Consider the following 16,274-nt stretch of genomic DNA (forward strand, 5'->3'; position numbering starts at 1 on the left):
ATGAATCCCACCTGAGATAATGGATAAGGCATTGATCAATTGAGTCACAGTAGTTTCCTCTGGATGCCTCTTTCAAGATTGTCTAACTGGGTGGATCACCATCACAGCTCAACAGTTTAAGGCGAAAAAAAAACCTGGCCTGAACAGCGTCACATCACAGACAATTAACATATATATATATATATATATATTGGATTATGAGTAACGTGGTTTCTGAGTGTTCCGCAAGACGAGCAAAGATTTTTAATCAATTTTGACTTGAAAAACGAGCATTGTCTTGGTACCGAGTATCATGTATCACGCATGCGCTTCTTGTTTTGACAAAGTTAGAAGTTAGATTCCAGACCCCGTAGCATTGTAACTAGTTGTATAAGTTAATCCAAATGTTACAACTTTATACATTTTTTCTTTTAAATCTGCTCACCTTTAATTTGGGTTACAATAATTTACCTCTCCTCCAGTGAGACAATGGTCATATCCACCACATCTGTTGGTGTGAACAAGGTGAATATCTTATTGCCACTACCAAGTTCAAGGTATGTGCTGCACATCTTTTGCCCTTGTTTGCCCTGTTGTCATATGACTGTCTCCTTGCAATCCTCAAAAGGTATGGTCATGTCTTCAAGCCTCTGTAAGATAAGACTAAAAAGCTCTTCCCCTGTGGAGGCTTTAGCTTCAAAAAAGCCCATGGAGTGCTCCTCACCTTGTGGCTTGTCCATTAACTGACACAGTGCTAATGAAAACTGAAAGTTGCTCTGTGTGACCTATGTCAGGGGGTGCAATCCAATATAGTGGAAAAGTATTTGCCTAGTTTGATGTCACTTACAACTGCACCCATGATCTTTCCTCTGACAGTACTTAACAATTCATTTTGTATGGTTTTACCCCAGGTATGTTGTCATGTTCCCTGCTCCACTTTGTATCCTATCTATATGTTGCTTTAAGACAATAATTGTCTTATATATATTCCTTCTTTCAGAAAGTTGACATTATTTGGGTGGAAAAGTGAGTCTGTGGATCCTCGATCAGAGCCACGTTTTAGTCAGAGTTGAGATAGACAAGTGTGAGATGCAGTAATTGAAGAGGCTAGATCACTTTGGTCACTGATAGCAACTGAAACGACCTTGGCGGTTGCAGAATTTGAATCTGTGAACTTCTAAACTGCCATGCCTATGCCATTGGCCGGCCCTGAGCCCAAGTCCCAAAAGCTCCCTCCTGTCTGCACGCCATATGGTTTAGTCTATCAAGATGTGCGCTCCTGTACTGTATGTGTTTGGTCAGGGCATGTGCATCAGACCTGGATCTTCTTCACCAACCCATTACACAGTCCATGTGTTTCCTGGTATGATGAGCATTTTTACAGACACTCTGTGTGCTCTCTTTTTGTACTGTCTGTGTTGCAGTTTTGTATGATAACAGTGATTATATTTTACTCTCTAATTTCTATGTTATGGTGTTTAATGCTGCCTCATCTCATCCCATTTTATCTAATCTTATTTCATCTTATCTCATCTTACCTTATCTTTTCTTATCTAATCTTACTTCACTTACATATGTTAATGAGATTTAAACATTTATGATGCTGTTTGTGTCCTGTACAGCCTTTTTAGGTATTGTTGGCTATATCATGGTCAGTACAGGTGCAGTGTTTTTAGCTGTTGCTGTGATTCTCACCGTTTGTACAATAAAACGAGGTAAAACCTAATTTTTCTTTTGTCAAAAAATGTACTTTAAACTCAAATTTAAAAGACAGCATTAACCTGATTATCGACCTTTATTTTATTGACTTTCTGATCCCTCTTCAGGCTCTGAAACAGTCACACAATCTCCCAGAGAGGTACAGACTCCCACTGATTTGTTCAGGTATTACTTACACAAACATATTGCTTGCAAACAATCAAATTTTTTTTTTTTTTTTCCATTTCAGGCAAATAGAAACGGTGAAAATGACCAACATTTGCTTCCTCTTCAATCAAGAGAAAAAGACGATTTACCCGAATCTGTATATCAGAGTCTAGACCCAGCCACAAACCAATCAGATTCAATCTACCAGAGTCTGACCTCAACTAATAACCAATCAGATTCAGTCTACCAGAGTCTGACCTCAACTAATAACCAATCAGATTCAGTCTACCAGAGTCTGACCTTGAGTAAAATTGCAATACAAAATGTATATGAATGAATAAAGTGCTTGTTTTTTCCTCCTCACATAGTAGTTTTTTAGGCAATAATTTTACAGTGTCTTTTTTTTTTTCTTTTTTCCCTGTCTCTCATTAAGCACATGCATTATTATCCCTATTAAGTGTCTTTGGTGTCCTCATCACAATCACAAAGTTATCATTAAATATTAAATATATTACAAAAGAATAAAATTCTGAGGTTTTATTATTCTGCATTCTGTATTTGTCCACACCCTGTAGTTTTGGGGGGAATTTTTTGGGGAACTGCCCTTTTCAGAAACTGACCAATGCAAAATACAAAGACTAATCATTAAGTCTTTCTTTAACGGAGGTTAAAACAACTGCTGTAAGTAAATTGAGTACTTACACTTATATTCCCTGATTTTTATCACATGGTGTTTGTAGTTTGATGCTGTAAAAATTAACATGTCTAAGATATAATGGTGAAATATTAATAAACATGAAAAAAAAATTCAGAAAGTCAAAATACGTGATAAACAGTACACAGTCACATCCAACAGTAAATCACTTCACTAACTGAAGATCCACTGTCTGATTATTAAATGCTAATGTTAATGAAAAATGTTCACCCTGTCATGATCCACCCTGCATCAGTCCATCCATGACAGTGTGGACATATTTTATGACTTGCTCATATGTTGTCCACATGCTGATTATTTATAAGAGTTGCTGGAGTTTGAACCAACGTGCATTTCTAACAGCCTACAGATCTGCTTAATTTCAATGAAAAATAAGTTTAATAAATAATCTCGGGTGAGGTCTTAAAGGCACAATATAATGATATTGACCCACATGGTTATTTTTTTCTTGCACTGTTCACACATGGTTTCTTCCAGTTTTACACTGTGTCCTCCAGGGGGCAGTAAGGGACACAGAGTATTAAACAGTGACAGGGAACTGTACATGAAAGGTAAAAAAATATGTCATTAAAAATATAGTGAACTCTAATTTATCATAAACTGATTAAAAAAAAACAGAATTACAGTTTACAGTGCAGTACACAATTTTATTGTTAATAAGTTTAACACCAGACCTATTTTTCTAATTCAAAACCGTGTCTACAGCAGCTGAGCTCAACAGTTCACACACACACACACACACACCCACACACACACACACACACTTCCTGAGTGGTTTTCTGTCACTTGTTCAAAACTGGAAGTGGACATGACGTTACTTTTTACTAACATCACACAAATAGACACTGTACAGTCACAGAGACAGTGAGTGTGTGTACGATAACTAAAAGAACATTTTTAATTATTATTATCTGAGGAGTTTGTGAGTCTGGATGTAGAATGGAGATGGTCCTCATCTTCACCTTCTGCCTGATTCTAGGTAAGTACAAACACTTCCAAATCCTCATCAGTCTCAGTGTTCAGTATCAGTGTCACATTAAAGCTTTGCACATTCTACATGTCATGCATGATTTGGACTATTAGTCTGGCTGTGTTATGTTATATTGCTTATTCACACACACACACACACACAAAAAAAAAAAAAAAAAAAAAAAGTAACAATGTTTACACTTTAATATTCCTGGATACTGAGCTTCATTTTGGTCTTATATGTTACACCATGGTCCTGGATCATATTTCATTCCACTGTATATTATTCTCCAGCTGGTACTGATGCTGTAACTACAGTAACTGGATACAGAGGACGATCAGTTCAGATTAAATGCCCCTACACATCTGGATATGAAAAGAACACAAAGTATCTCTGCAGAGGTGGATGTTCTGTTGTGCGCATAAAAGACATTCCTGTTGATTCTAAATCTCCTGCTAAAGACTCCAGATTCTCTCTGAATGACGACACAACAGCCAAAGTCTTCACCGTCAACATCACTGATCTGAGACCAGAGGATGAAAACACTTACTGGTGTGCGATAGAGAAGACATGGCATGATATTTACACAGAGATTCTGCTTCTGGTTAAAACAGGTGAGTGTTACACAGAGGAGAGTACAAAACATTCTCATTAATTCCTTGATCATGAACATATTTTCTTTCTGACAGATAATTAAAGCACCATGTACAATGTAACATAACTCATTTATCTGGATTTTAAAATGAATGATTGATGAATGAGGCTCAGTGTCTGTATATTTAATCTAGAATCATCAATGATCTAAAATTTGATAAACTTTTTTCTACTAACAATACTTTCAGATGATCCATCCATCAGTACTGTCTCACACACCACACACTCCATTTCAACACACTCAATGAGCACATCAGTGCCTGCTGAGAGAACACACTCATCATCAGGTATAAACTTCTTCATTTTTCTCCTCATCACATTTTTCTCACATCATTCATCATGTCGAAATTTTATTTCAGCTAAACTAGTAGATGCTAACCTCGCAACCATCGTCTCCCCATCTCAGGGTATGTACTATATCACATGTCTTATATGAGACTTTATTTAAATGTTTTTTAATTGAGTACAGAACAAACTACTACAGGACAGAATACATTACAGTGGAACCTTGGATTGTGAGCATAATTCATTCTGGAAGTGTGCTTGTATATCAAAACACTCATATATCAAAGTAATTTCCCCCATAAGAAATAATGGGAACTCAAACGATTTGTTCCACAACCCAATAATATTCATATAAAAATAATGAATACAAAATATAAAGTAAAAATTAAACAAATAAACCTCCACTTTGCCTTTGAAAAGTGTAGTAATGCAGAGACGGCAGTTCTGTAACTTGCATTTTTATTCACAACAACAGAAAGGCATGAAATAGTTATACATATTCGTTATAACGAATGACACACATGATCTCTGCTTCCTGCATTTACTGTAGCAGCGTGTTCTCCGCTCTTTTTGAACATGCAAATCCTTACCATTACTCACTACCGCCATCTAGCGGATAGGTGAACAATAAACCCACTTTACTACAAAAAGAATCCTAGTTGCAGTGATGCAGAAAGAGGAGAGGGGGAAGGGGGGAAAGGGGGCTGCTATGTAGGACACACACACACACACACACGCATACTCAACTTCCCTCCCCTCCCCGTGTGAGCACACGCACACTCAGCCCCACCTCGGCGCGTAAACACACACACATACAAAAACAAAATAAAAGGTGCTTTAGAGAAGATCAATTGGTTCAGTTGTGACTCTCTGCTTCAAAACAAGAAGCGCAAGTGTGCCACATGATACCCAATGATTTTTGCTTCTGGTAAATCAAGACTCGCTTATTTATCAAGTCAAAATGTATTAAAAATTGTTGCTCATCTTGAGCAATGCTCGCAAACTGGGTTACTCGCATTCCAAGGTTCCCCTGAATATGTGAGAATGTAAATGTTTTAAGCACCTTTCTAAAATCCATTCTTATTTTTATAATAACCCATAGTTATTTTTAAACACTGCATTACAGTACCTTCTAATCACCTACCGTACCATATGTAGGCCTAATGTCAGAAAATACCTGGGAACAAACTGATGCTGCTTAAATTATGGCAGAAACACTAGATATGTTTGAACAAGTCTTTTTTTTTAAGTATATAAATAAATTATCACTAAATAATAAATCTAAATCTAAAGGTAAAGAACATAATTCCACAGTGATAATGTGCTTATGAAAAAAAAATAAAAACTGCAGTCTATTAGTGTACTTTCACATGTGTGATATTTATTCAGATTTCTACACCTCCCTCAGTGTGGTTTGTCTGAGCAGGTGTGGTTTCTACATTTTTAGTTTCAGTGGTTTGAAAACATGCACCATAAACACAGGGTCTTTTATACATGCAGTGTTTAGTCTGTTTGAATATGAATGTGTTGTTCTTTGCCTCAGTACACTGCAACAAAAAAACGTTTTTTTTAACCCACCTGTTAACACATATTGTGTAGGTTTGTTAAGTTATTTGTTTCGTTACTGTGTTTATTAGATAACAGGCCAGTATCGTCAATTAGATATTCTGGTTTCATGACAGAATTTAACACTTTAGCAGTTCACCTTGTAACAGATTGATTGTAACTTGTCAATTTCTCTCATCACACCTGAGATCAGGGTACAGGGTCATTAAAGCAGGCAGGGTTGGGGTTTCGTCAGGACAGTAATGATAATAGACTGTTTACAGCACATGAGGATTACTGACTGTGCCAGGGAGAGCTTGAATATCTCACTCAACACTACTAGCCGGTCAGTGCCGTCCTGAAAGGCCATCAGGTCCTGCTGCCTCCCTGGTGTTTACTTTGGTGAAGACACTCATAATACATCTGTACAGTATATCTCATGTGGCAGACTGTTCTCATGTAATCAGTGGCTACTTTAATTTCAGTAAACATACAGTATCCCAGTTGGTTGCAGAATTTTAACAGACTTATGGTTTTTAGTCCACTTCCAAACAAACTCTAAAATGGCTTTAATGCAGTAAGAAAACTCTGAACTGACTCCAGCAGGAAGTAAATCAAACATCCTGTACTAAGTTTTCTGTTATAGTCATTGTTGCATATGTGAACTGCTAAACTGAGCTCTGAGGTACAAACCATGCCAAAGAACAGAGCTGTAGTGCTGCAGAAATGCCATCTGTTTAAGATATTCTGTTTAGTTAACAAGTAATAATAATAATAATAATAACTATTTTGGAAACACTGCCCAGTACTTAAAAAAAAATAAATAAACAAATTATGATTTAGCATGAAACTATGTGAGGTTTAGTTTGTGTATGACTACGTGTTCTATTTTTGGTCATGAGACATTTGAAGGTGATGAACCCAACGACTCGTTTATATCTTCAGTTTCGCTTTATTCTTATGCACGCATGCATGTGCGTGCACACACACCCACAGTTGTGTAATTGTGCAATTCAAATCAAAATATCTAAATCCTACTCCATTGGAAAATTATAAAATTATGGGCATTATGATAATTACTATATATGCATTATGATCATGTTTCTCTTCCAGAAATGTCAACCGTCATCACGGCTGTGTCTGTGGTTCTAGTGCTGCTTCTTGTTGCAGAGGAAAAAGATCAAAAGCACCAAAAACAAACACATTTTTATACTAATTATTATATTAAGATGCATAATTTCCAAAATGATTGAATTATCTTCCCCCAATTCTCAGGTTCATCTCCAGTCCAACCTGCCCAGAGTTCCTCAAATTTCCAAGTGGTGAGTTGTGTTTTTGCCAAAAAATATTTTTGATTTTTACAAACCACAAAAACTCTGTTGTGGTCTGATGTAAAATGTAAAGTAATTACAAGGAAACAGGATGACCCTCAAACTCAGGAAACCTGCACAGGGTTACAAAGTGAGTGTGTTACAAAAGAAACTGAAATTAAAAGAGGAGGTAGGAGTTAGTAAGAAGCATGAGGCATGGTATCTCACTCCTATAGCAAAGCCAATCAAAATCCCAGAGGAGTGAAATACCACGCCTCTGACCTCTCCTACCAACATGGTCCACCACATATCTATCTAAGGAGCAGACTGGCATGTCGCTACTTTGTCACCAAAGGGAGTTAGAGAGCTGTCTCTAATTAAGTCTCTACGGCTAAGTTTACACTGCGGGTCTCGATGCCTGATTCTGATTTGTTGCCTATATCTGATTTTTTATTTTTTTTACTCTGTTTACACGTTCTTTCAACTATGACTTATATTCGATACACGTGTTTACACTTGCCATGCCATCTGAAACATCGCACATACTTAAAGGGAGGTTCTTGCGCTACACACTAGCCAAGATAGACGAAGGTGAAGTATGCTTGACACTCTGCGATATATGCAAAGTTCGCGAAACGCCACTATGGTTTTAAAACGGAGGAGGAGGGAAAAAAAAACGTCATAATTGCAGCCTGTGCATATGCTTCATTTACCAAATACTGATTTCTTTATTTTATTTAGCCCTTATAAGCAGTAAAAAAAAATGCTTTTCCTTTTCCATGTCAACTGCAATGTTATAATTCCACACGTGCTTCCACCGGAGAATAACATTACGTCATTAAACCGCGAAGTAGTCGCAGTTTTAATGACGTACAGAACGCAGTGCCTCAGGAAATCCAATCTGTTCGTTTAACCGACAATCACATTAACACATATCTGATTTATATCTGATTTATTTCCACATATGAAGGAGGCCTGCGGCCTCCAAGTGGCGCAGTGGTAAAGTGCTTGCACTATCATCCGGAGATCGCTGGTTCGAACCCCGGGTGATGCTGTTTTCCTCTCACAGCCAGAGGCACAGAGAGAGCTGATTGGCCGAGCTCTCTCAGGGGGTAGGGGGAAGAGGTACTTGCGCTCCCACATTAATTACGGCTCTACAGCAAATCAGGGGTCTGTGAGCTCGCGCACGCGAAAGGAGCGGATAGCGCTTTCCTCCGAGTGTGTTACTCCTAACAGTGCGTGAGCGAGCAGTTCGAAAAGATGCGGTCGGCTGACGTCACGCGGTTCGGAGGAAACACGGGATAATCTTTGCCCTCCCGACTGAGTGGTAGTAGTAGCCTTAATGTGGGAGCCTCCTAGTGACGGGGAGGAATTGGCCACGACTAAATTAGGGAGAAAATTGGAAAACCCCCCAAAAAATAATACTAAAAAAAAGAAGGAGGCCTGAAACCGATCTCGAAATATCGGAATGCATGCGTTTTTTCCCTGTTTAGACAGACATAGAACATATCGGATATGTGTCAAAAAATCGGAATTGCGTCACATTTACCTGACAGTGTAAATGTAGCCTTAGTTGTGGCAACTGGCTGTACCTGTAACTGGCCTATGTAAGGGCCGCTATATACAAATGTCAGTCTGCTCCTTACAAAGATAAGGAAACACCATGTTGGTAGGAGAGGTCTGAGAAAAATAACCAGATTTATTTAAGCTAACAGTAAATCTATAGCAGCTTATAAATTCATCTTTTACAACTGATCTGACCAAAAACAAATCATAAAATGTGATAAACATCAAACAGCTACAAAGTAAACCATATTGGGTTTGGTTTCTGTACATGAAACATATTAAACTGAGGCTATCATGGGCACAAGCCCGACTCAACTGGATGTATGAAATTCAAAATCTCTCTGGTGCATGTAAAAAAAAAAAAAAAAAGGGATTAATAAGAAACATTTATTGTATACTCTCTTGTGACATGTTACTTATATCAGTATGTCTGTCTGGCTGAATTATCTACCTGAGAACACTGACAGAAAAGTATTTTAATATAACGTAGCCGGTTTAGACTGTGTATATAAGACTTGTTTTCCTTCTTGTGCTCAGGTTCCATGCCCTGATTATGATTATGATGAGATTAAAGACAACAAAAGTCGTTCTAACATAATTTACTCCACTGCTCCACCTCCCTTAAACCCCTCTGAGATTTATTCCAACACTGGATTACCCACAGTTCCCTTTGATGATCCAGAAACTGTTTATACTACAGTAGATCACCCATCAGATCCTCCTGATCAGGACTTTTACTCCACAGCTCAGTTCCCCCCAGTTCCCTCATCAGTCAGTGCTGCTCCACCATCAGTTGTGGAATCTGGTGAACATCTAACGTACGCAGCACTGGATCTTGACACCAGCTCTGGTGCAGCTCCAGCAGTGATCTACAAGCATGAAAACAACTCTAGTGAATATGCTACTGTTACCTAGTTAGCATACATTAGAATAATAATAACTTTGCTGTATTTGTAATTTATTAGCATCCATTATATTACATTATACTATAGAGCTGTTTAATTGTAAAATATGATTCATCAAAATGTGTTGTTTAATTTTCTGAACAGCAGTCCTGAGAATAGTGCAACAGGTAATTTATTTTAAAACTAATAATTATGAACTTAGAACCTGATATTAGTTTATATTTTAAACAATTATTATTGTTAAATATATGTGGAATATTAGAAACAATAAAATAAAATAAAAAACACCTGTGGCATGACACCCTTCCACCTGTGATGACCTGGGGTCTGTTCTTTGTACGTCGCTAACTCGGTTAGCTGGATTTGATTGATGTGGATTTGTCCTGATCTTAGACTGTTTCGTTCTTCGATGCGCATCTCACATTTGTTTTTATAGCAACATGTCCAAAAGCTTGAACCTGCTCGGGAGCAGGTTTATTTCATGTAAACAGGATTTAGGCTGCGCTCCTGGCGGGTTATGATTGGGTGAAATGGAGAGGTCACATCTGATTGGTTAAAGAGCACAACTGACGCGGACTGACTCAAGTGGGAAAAGAAAAGTATCTATCTATCTATCTATCTATCTATCTATCTATCTATCTATATATATATATATATATATATATATATACACACACACACACACACACACACACACACACATAATCGCTATCAAATATTATATTAGAACATAAATTTATAGGTTTATGATATGATATTACTATTATAATAAACCCTAGGCATGAGACAGCCGTCAAGACCATTAATAAAAATTCTTGTATAACGTTTATTTTGTAACGCATTTATCTTTCAGGGGTTTGTGATGAATATGCTAATAAATAATTATATATAATAAAAATAAATATTTTTTATAAATATAAAATGGACGAAACTAATTTTATTATAAAAAACAATATAAAAGTATACATGTTGTATTTGAAAAAATATATATATACTGAACAAAAATATAAACGCAACACTTTTGTTTTTGCTCCTATTTTTTATGAGATGAACTCAAAGATCTGAAACATTTTCTACATACACAAAATAACCATATCTTTCAAATATTGTTCACAAATCTGTCAAAATCTGTGATAGTGAGCACTTCTCCTTTGCCGAGATAATCCATCCCACCTCACAGGTGTGCCATATCAAGATGCTGATTAGACAGCATGATTATTGCACAGGTGTGCCTTAGACTGGCCACCTGTAAAAGGCCACTTTGAAAGGTTCATTTGAATCACACAGCACAATGCCACAGATGTCGCAAGTTTTGAGGGAGCGTGCAATTGGCATGCTGACAGCAGGAATGTCAACCAGAGCTGTTGCTCGTGAATTGAATGTTCATTTCTCTACCATAAGCCGTCTCCAAAGATGTTTCAGAGGATTTGGCAGTACATCCAACCGGCCTCACAACCGCAAACGACGTGTAACCACACCAGCCCAGGACCTCCACATTCAGCATGTTCACCTCCATGATCGTCTGAGACCAGCCACTCAGACAGCTGCTGAAACAATCGGAGTGCATAACCAAAGGGTTTCTGCACAAACTGTCAGAAACAGTCTCAGGGAAGCTCATCTGCATGCTCGTCGTCCTCATTGGGGTCTCGACTTGACTCCAGTTCTTCATCGTAACGGATTTTGACAGATTTGTGAACGATATTTGAGAGATATGGTTATTTTGTTTATGTAGAAAACGTTTCAGATCTTTGAGTTCATCTCATTAATAATGGGAGCAAAAACAAAAGTGTTGCGTTTATATTTTTGTTCAGTATATTTCTATTTTTTTATATACAACATATTTATTTTCATATTGCTTATTTTACTTTATTGTCTCATGTAATTTGTAATTTGTAAACCATTAACCTATGAATTTATGTTCTAATATAATATTTGATAGCAATTATGTGGGAGGGCAATCCATGGTAGGGGGGCATTTCAGCGCATAACACGTTACAAAAAAAATTAAGCCGCTCTTTTTCCATTTCGACAAACAATCAAAGGGCTTGTGATCAGTGTTTCTACTGTCGATGCATATCGCCTTTTAAACCAACGCACAAGCGCGCAATAATCCTAGACAACTCAGTCCAGCCATACTAATCATCAACAACAGGTGAGCTCAAAGAACCAACTTAGCCAGATCGTAATTAGCGTGATAATCTCATCTCGGATGTGTCAAGCGACGTACAAAGAACAGACCCCAGAACAACAGCAAATAAAAGGGCAAAGAGAAGCAGCACCAGAACCACAGACACAGCCGTGATGATGGTTGGAATGTCTGAAAGAGAAACATGATCATGGGTGGTACAGTGGCGTAGTGGTTGGCACTGTCGCCTTGCACCTCAAGGGTCTGGGTTTGATTCCCGTCTCTGTGTGCATGGTGTTTGCATGTTCTCCCTGTGCTTGGTGGGTTTCCTCTGGGTACTACGGTTTCCTCCCACAGTCAAAAGACCTGCAAATCAGGCTAACTGATGTTCCCAAAATTGCCCATAGTGTGTAAATGAGTGTGGTTGTGTGTGTGTGTGTGCCCTGCAGTGGATTGGCACCCTGTACAGGATATACCCCGCCTCGTGCCCTAAGCCTCCTGGGATAGGCTCCAGATCACCACAACCCTGAATGCAGAATAAAGCGGTATATAGAAGATGAGTGAGAAACATGATCATAATGCATATTAATATGGATCATTCAATAACATTTAGATCTTTTAATTTTACCTAAACAATTATACTATAAAATTATTATTATTATTATTATTATTATTATTTGCGTGTGTGTGTGTGTGTGTGTGTGTGTGCAAGTAAAGTGAAATTGAAAATGCAAATTATGTGGTTGTGGTTGGTTTTTAGACAGTGGATGACAATAAAATGTAAGAACCTAAAACAGGGTCTTAAAAATATTGTATTACTGTATTATTGTATTGTATATCTGTTTTTTTTTTTTTGTTTTGTTTTTTTTGCTAATTTAATAAACTTTCCTGAACAGATGCCATTTCTGCAGCTCTACAACTATGTTTTTTTGGCATAGCTTGTACTGTACCTTAACCCTCCTATTATCTTCGGGGTCATTTTGACCACATTCAATGTTTAAAGTCTTATAATTAATCATTGTTTTTTTTCGCTTCATATTTAGTGACTTTTCCTAATTTAATAGGGATAACTGGGTAACGTTAAATTAACATCATAATATGTTTTGTCCTGCACACATGTTGTATCGCATCTGTGTTCTTTGGGGTCAATTTGATCCCAGGCTGTTTTTGCTGTATAAAACATATAAGAAATATAAAAAAAAATAAATATATTAATTTATTTTGGTTGTTTTGGATGATATTTTAGTCATTATAACATGCAATTTTATAATATTTAAAAAGCTTTAGGGAAATAACCTAACATAACCATAACTTTAATAGTGAGAACTACTAATAATTCACACGATATGTGTGAGGGGTTTTGACACTTCCTACTTTGTTGGGGTTGGAAAATATGGTTCCTATGAAGATTATTGATATAACAACATATTGATATAACCAACATAAGAGCGGAGCAAACATATAAAAGCTCATAAAAAAATAAAGATTATACCAGTAGGCTTCTGAACCCTTTCTCATGTTGAGGAGGATGCTGGTTATGAGGCCACATCCTTTGATGAGAACAAAACCACTCTGTGTTGACCCTCCTGTTGTGTTTAAACCACCAGCAAACACACTATATTTCAAAAATGCAAAATTATTATGGTCTGCAGAGTGGTAAATTATTATGGTCTAAAGAGTAACAAATTCATCACACAGCAATATAGGATGTATTGGACAAGTACGTTCAGTGATTTTCCGTTCTTTACAATCCAGGTCCCCACCTGACTATGGATGATTGTCTGGTTGCATTTTGTTAGTGCTTTTAGTTTTTAGACAATACATGTCGAACAAACCGGCCAAATACAGTTTCAAAATATGGTGCACAGTCCAGCATGCCTGGAATATGCACGTGCACAGTACACTGGTAAATCCCCTAGGGAAACACCTGAAAACAATCAAGGCATAAGTGTGGTCCTTGGCTGAAGGACGGAATGGTGATAATATTACATTTAATATATATATTTTAAATTGTACGCCCTTGGTGAAGAACTTCTAAAAAGGTTAAAAGAGCCACTATTGTCTTCAATTGCCTCAAGAGAGCGAAAATGTCCTGCAGATGAGCACCATGCACAAAGATGCTGTTTTAAGCATCACAGTAGACAGAAAACCACAAATGATCTTAGACTACATTGAAAAGTTGATAACTTGGAAAAGACCACAGCCAAATACAGCTTTATGACTGCGTGTTGGCCCCTTCAAGGCCTTTGTAATAGGGAGTGAAATAAACAAGGACGGAAACAGCAGAAATCTGAGTTGAAGGAGGAGTTTGTTAGAGAAACTGGATAACATGTTGGTGAAACCTCATATCGGGGGAATATATATTGAAATAGAATGATTGCACTCTCTGCACATACAGTAATGTGTACAGTAGCATAGACAATGATGACAATTATTCTCTACAATTATAATAATGATGATGATTATTTTAGAAATGTTTTTTTCTCTCTTGCGTTGCGGAATCGTCTCCTCTGCTAGGTCTTAGTGCTCGTCCCTTACTGGTATAATCAACATCTGTGCATGCGTGTACTGTTTACTATAACACTGTGACTACGTGTGTGTGTGAAACATATTTTATTATGTGTTCGGAAGCGCGTGTGTACAGCGCCTGTGCTGTTTCTTATAACACACGTTTCTGCGCACGAGTAAGGCAAAATAAATTCTCAATACAGAGGTTAAAAATCTATTTTCTTCCTGATCGCGGTATGTTTGTGTGTGTGTGTGTGTGTGTGTGTGTGTGTGTGTGTGTGTGTGAAACCCTCATTCACAAAAACACACTCGCGCGCACAGAAATGAAGGCAAGAGACACACACTCTGCTCTCCGAAAAAACTCTGTCGCAAATCTTTTCAGAGGTGAGGTGCTGGGTCATTTGTTTGTTTGTTTTACTTTACAGCAGTGACTCTGTTAGTTTGCGCTCACACGAGTGTCTTTAGCGATGTTTATTGCTTCTTTTTTTTTTTAGATAAAACAGTGTAGCGGGAGAGAGACGTTGATTTATGACCGCTGTTTACGGAAGTGTAGTCCAGCGCGGGAGATGCATTGTGGGTAATGCAGTCCGGTGTGTGTGAACGCGAATGTGAGATCTAAGTTAGGATATTGAGCCTGAGTTTTGTTCTACATTAGTTTTTTTTTACTTGGATTTAAGTGCAGGATCCACCCGAAAGTTTGTACTATAACCTGACAATGCAGAAAAAAAAAGAACGGAGGTATCGAGCAGTTTGTCCATCTCATCATTACACGAGCATGAATTATCGAGCTGTTACGCTGTCGCGAGCAACGTTTAAAAAAAAAAGCGGAGAAGCTTTAATAATTTAGAGGAGAACAATAGTCTTTCCGTTAATGTGTGTGTGAGTGTGTTTCAACGAGAGGAGAAAGTTTTAATGTGTAAGATAAGGAGGGGAAGACAGGAGGGGCTGAAAGCAAGAGTCTCCACTTACTCTAGCCTCACACACACACACACGCACACACATACACACACAGCGCCTGCGTGCACAAAGGGAAACGCTTACCTGCCGGGATTTATTTTTTACTTTTTTGAAAGGTAACGTGCAGGTTAATTTGTTTTATTTTTACTTAATATTTTGTATTAATTATTTTTATGTATTTATTTTTTTGGGCTGTAGAATGAATAATTTAAGTTTCCATTATTTCTTATGAGAAAATTAAATTTGGTTTATGAGTGTTTTGGAATACGAGCCCACTTCCAGGACGAATCATGCTCGTAATCCGAGGTTCCACTGTACATGTATACTTTTATATTGTTTATTGTATTATAAAATTAGTTTCGTCCAAGTTCTCATTATAAAAAATATTTATTTTTATTATATATATTTTTTTATTTGCATATTTATGACAAACCTCTAAAAATAAATGTGTCACAAAATAAACATTATACAAGAATTTGTATTAATGATCTTGACAGCTGTCTCGTGCGTAGGGTTTATTATAATAGTAATATCATATTTGATAATAATAAACCTATGAATTTATGTTTTAATATAATATTTGATAGCGATTATATATATTGGTATATATGCAAGATACTTTTCTTTTCCCATGTGAGTCAGGCTGCGTCAGTCGTGCTCTTTAACCAATCAGATGTGACCTCGCCATTTCAACCAATCATAACCCGCCAGGAGCGACGTACGAAGAACGGACCCCTGCAGAGGAAAAAGAAGATCCAAACAAACGCATTTTTCTAGTTTTATTTACAAAACTATTTCAAGTTTTACGAGACTAAAAGTTGCTTTTTGAAAGGTGGAGCTATGAGGGCATGTAAGAAATACAGATAATGTAAAAAAAATTTAAAATGGA

At 37.2% G+C, this 16,274-nt stretch overlaps 1 protein-coding gene and 1 long non-coding RNA gene across 2 annotated transcripts; both read left to right on the forward strand.

The window, feature by feature from the left end:
• Window positions 1-276: 276 nt before the first annotated feature.
• Window positions 277-2,235, forward strand: LOC128506802 (uncharacterized). Its single transcript, XR_008355748.1, has 3 exons — window positions 277-1,694; window positions 1,806-1,837; window positions 1,928-2,235. It is a non-coding gene; the product is annotated as an uncharacterized LOC128506802 (long non-coding RNA).
• A 1,264-nt stretch (window positions 2,236-3,499) lies between these two features.
• On the forward strand, window positions 3,500-9,805 carry LOC128506978 (uncharacterized). Its single transcript, XM_053477593.1, has 6 exons — window positions 3,500-3,539; window positions 3,824-3,931; window positions 4,025-4,144; window positions 4,373-4,471; window positions 5,859-5,881; window positions 9,428-9,805. Exons 1-6 carry the CDS (start codon window positions 3,500-3,502, stop codon window positions 9,803-9,805), a joined length of 768 nt encoding a protein of 255 aa, XP_053333568.1.
• The last annotated feature ends 6,469 nt before the right edge of the window (window positions 9,806-16,274 follow it).

The sequence above is a fragment of the Clarias gariepinus genome, chromosome 18, assembly GCF_024256425.1.
Source record: "Clarias gariepinus isolate MV-2021 ecotype Netherlands chromosome 18, CGAR_prim_01v2, whole genome shotgun sequence".
NCBI classification, from domain to species: domain Eukaryota; kingdom Metazoa; phylum Chordata; class Actinopteri; order Siluriformes; family Clariidae; genus Clarias; species Clarias gariepinus.

What these genes read in the sequence shown, in the direction of transcription:
- LOC128506978 (XM_053477593.1), top strand. Translation starts at nt 3,500, where the DNA reads ATGGAGATGGTCCTCATCTTCACCTTCTGCCTGATTCTAG. An exon ending in CACCTTCTGCCTGATTCTAG is followed by an intron (nt 3,540 to 3,823) that starts GTAAGTACAAAC and finishes ATTATTCTCCAG; the next exon opens with CTGGTACTGATGCTGTAACT. An exon ending in TCTACACCTCCCTCAGTGTG is followed by an intron (nt 5,882 to 9,427) that starts GTTTGTCTGAGC and finishes TCTTGTGCTCAG; the next exon opens with GTTCCATGCCCTGATTATGA.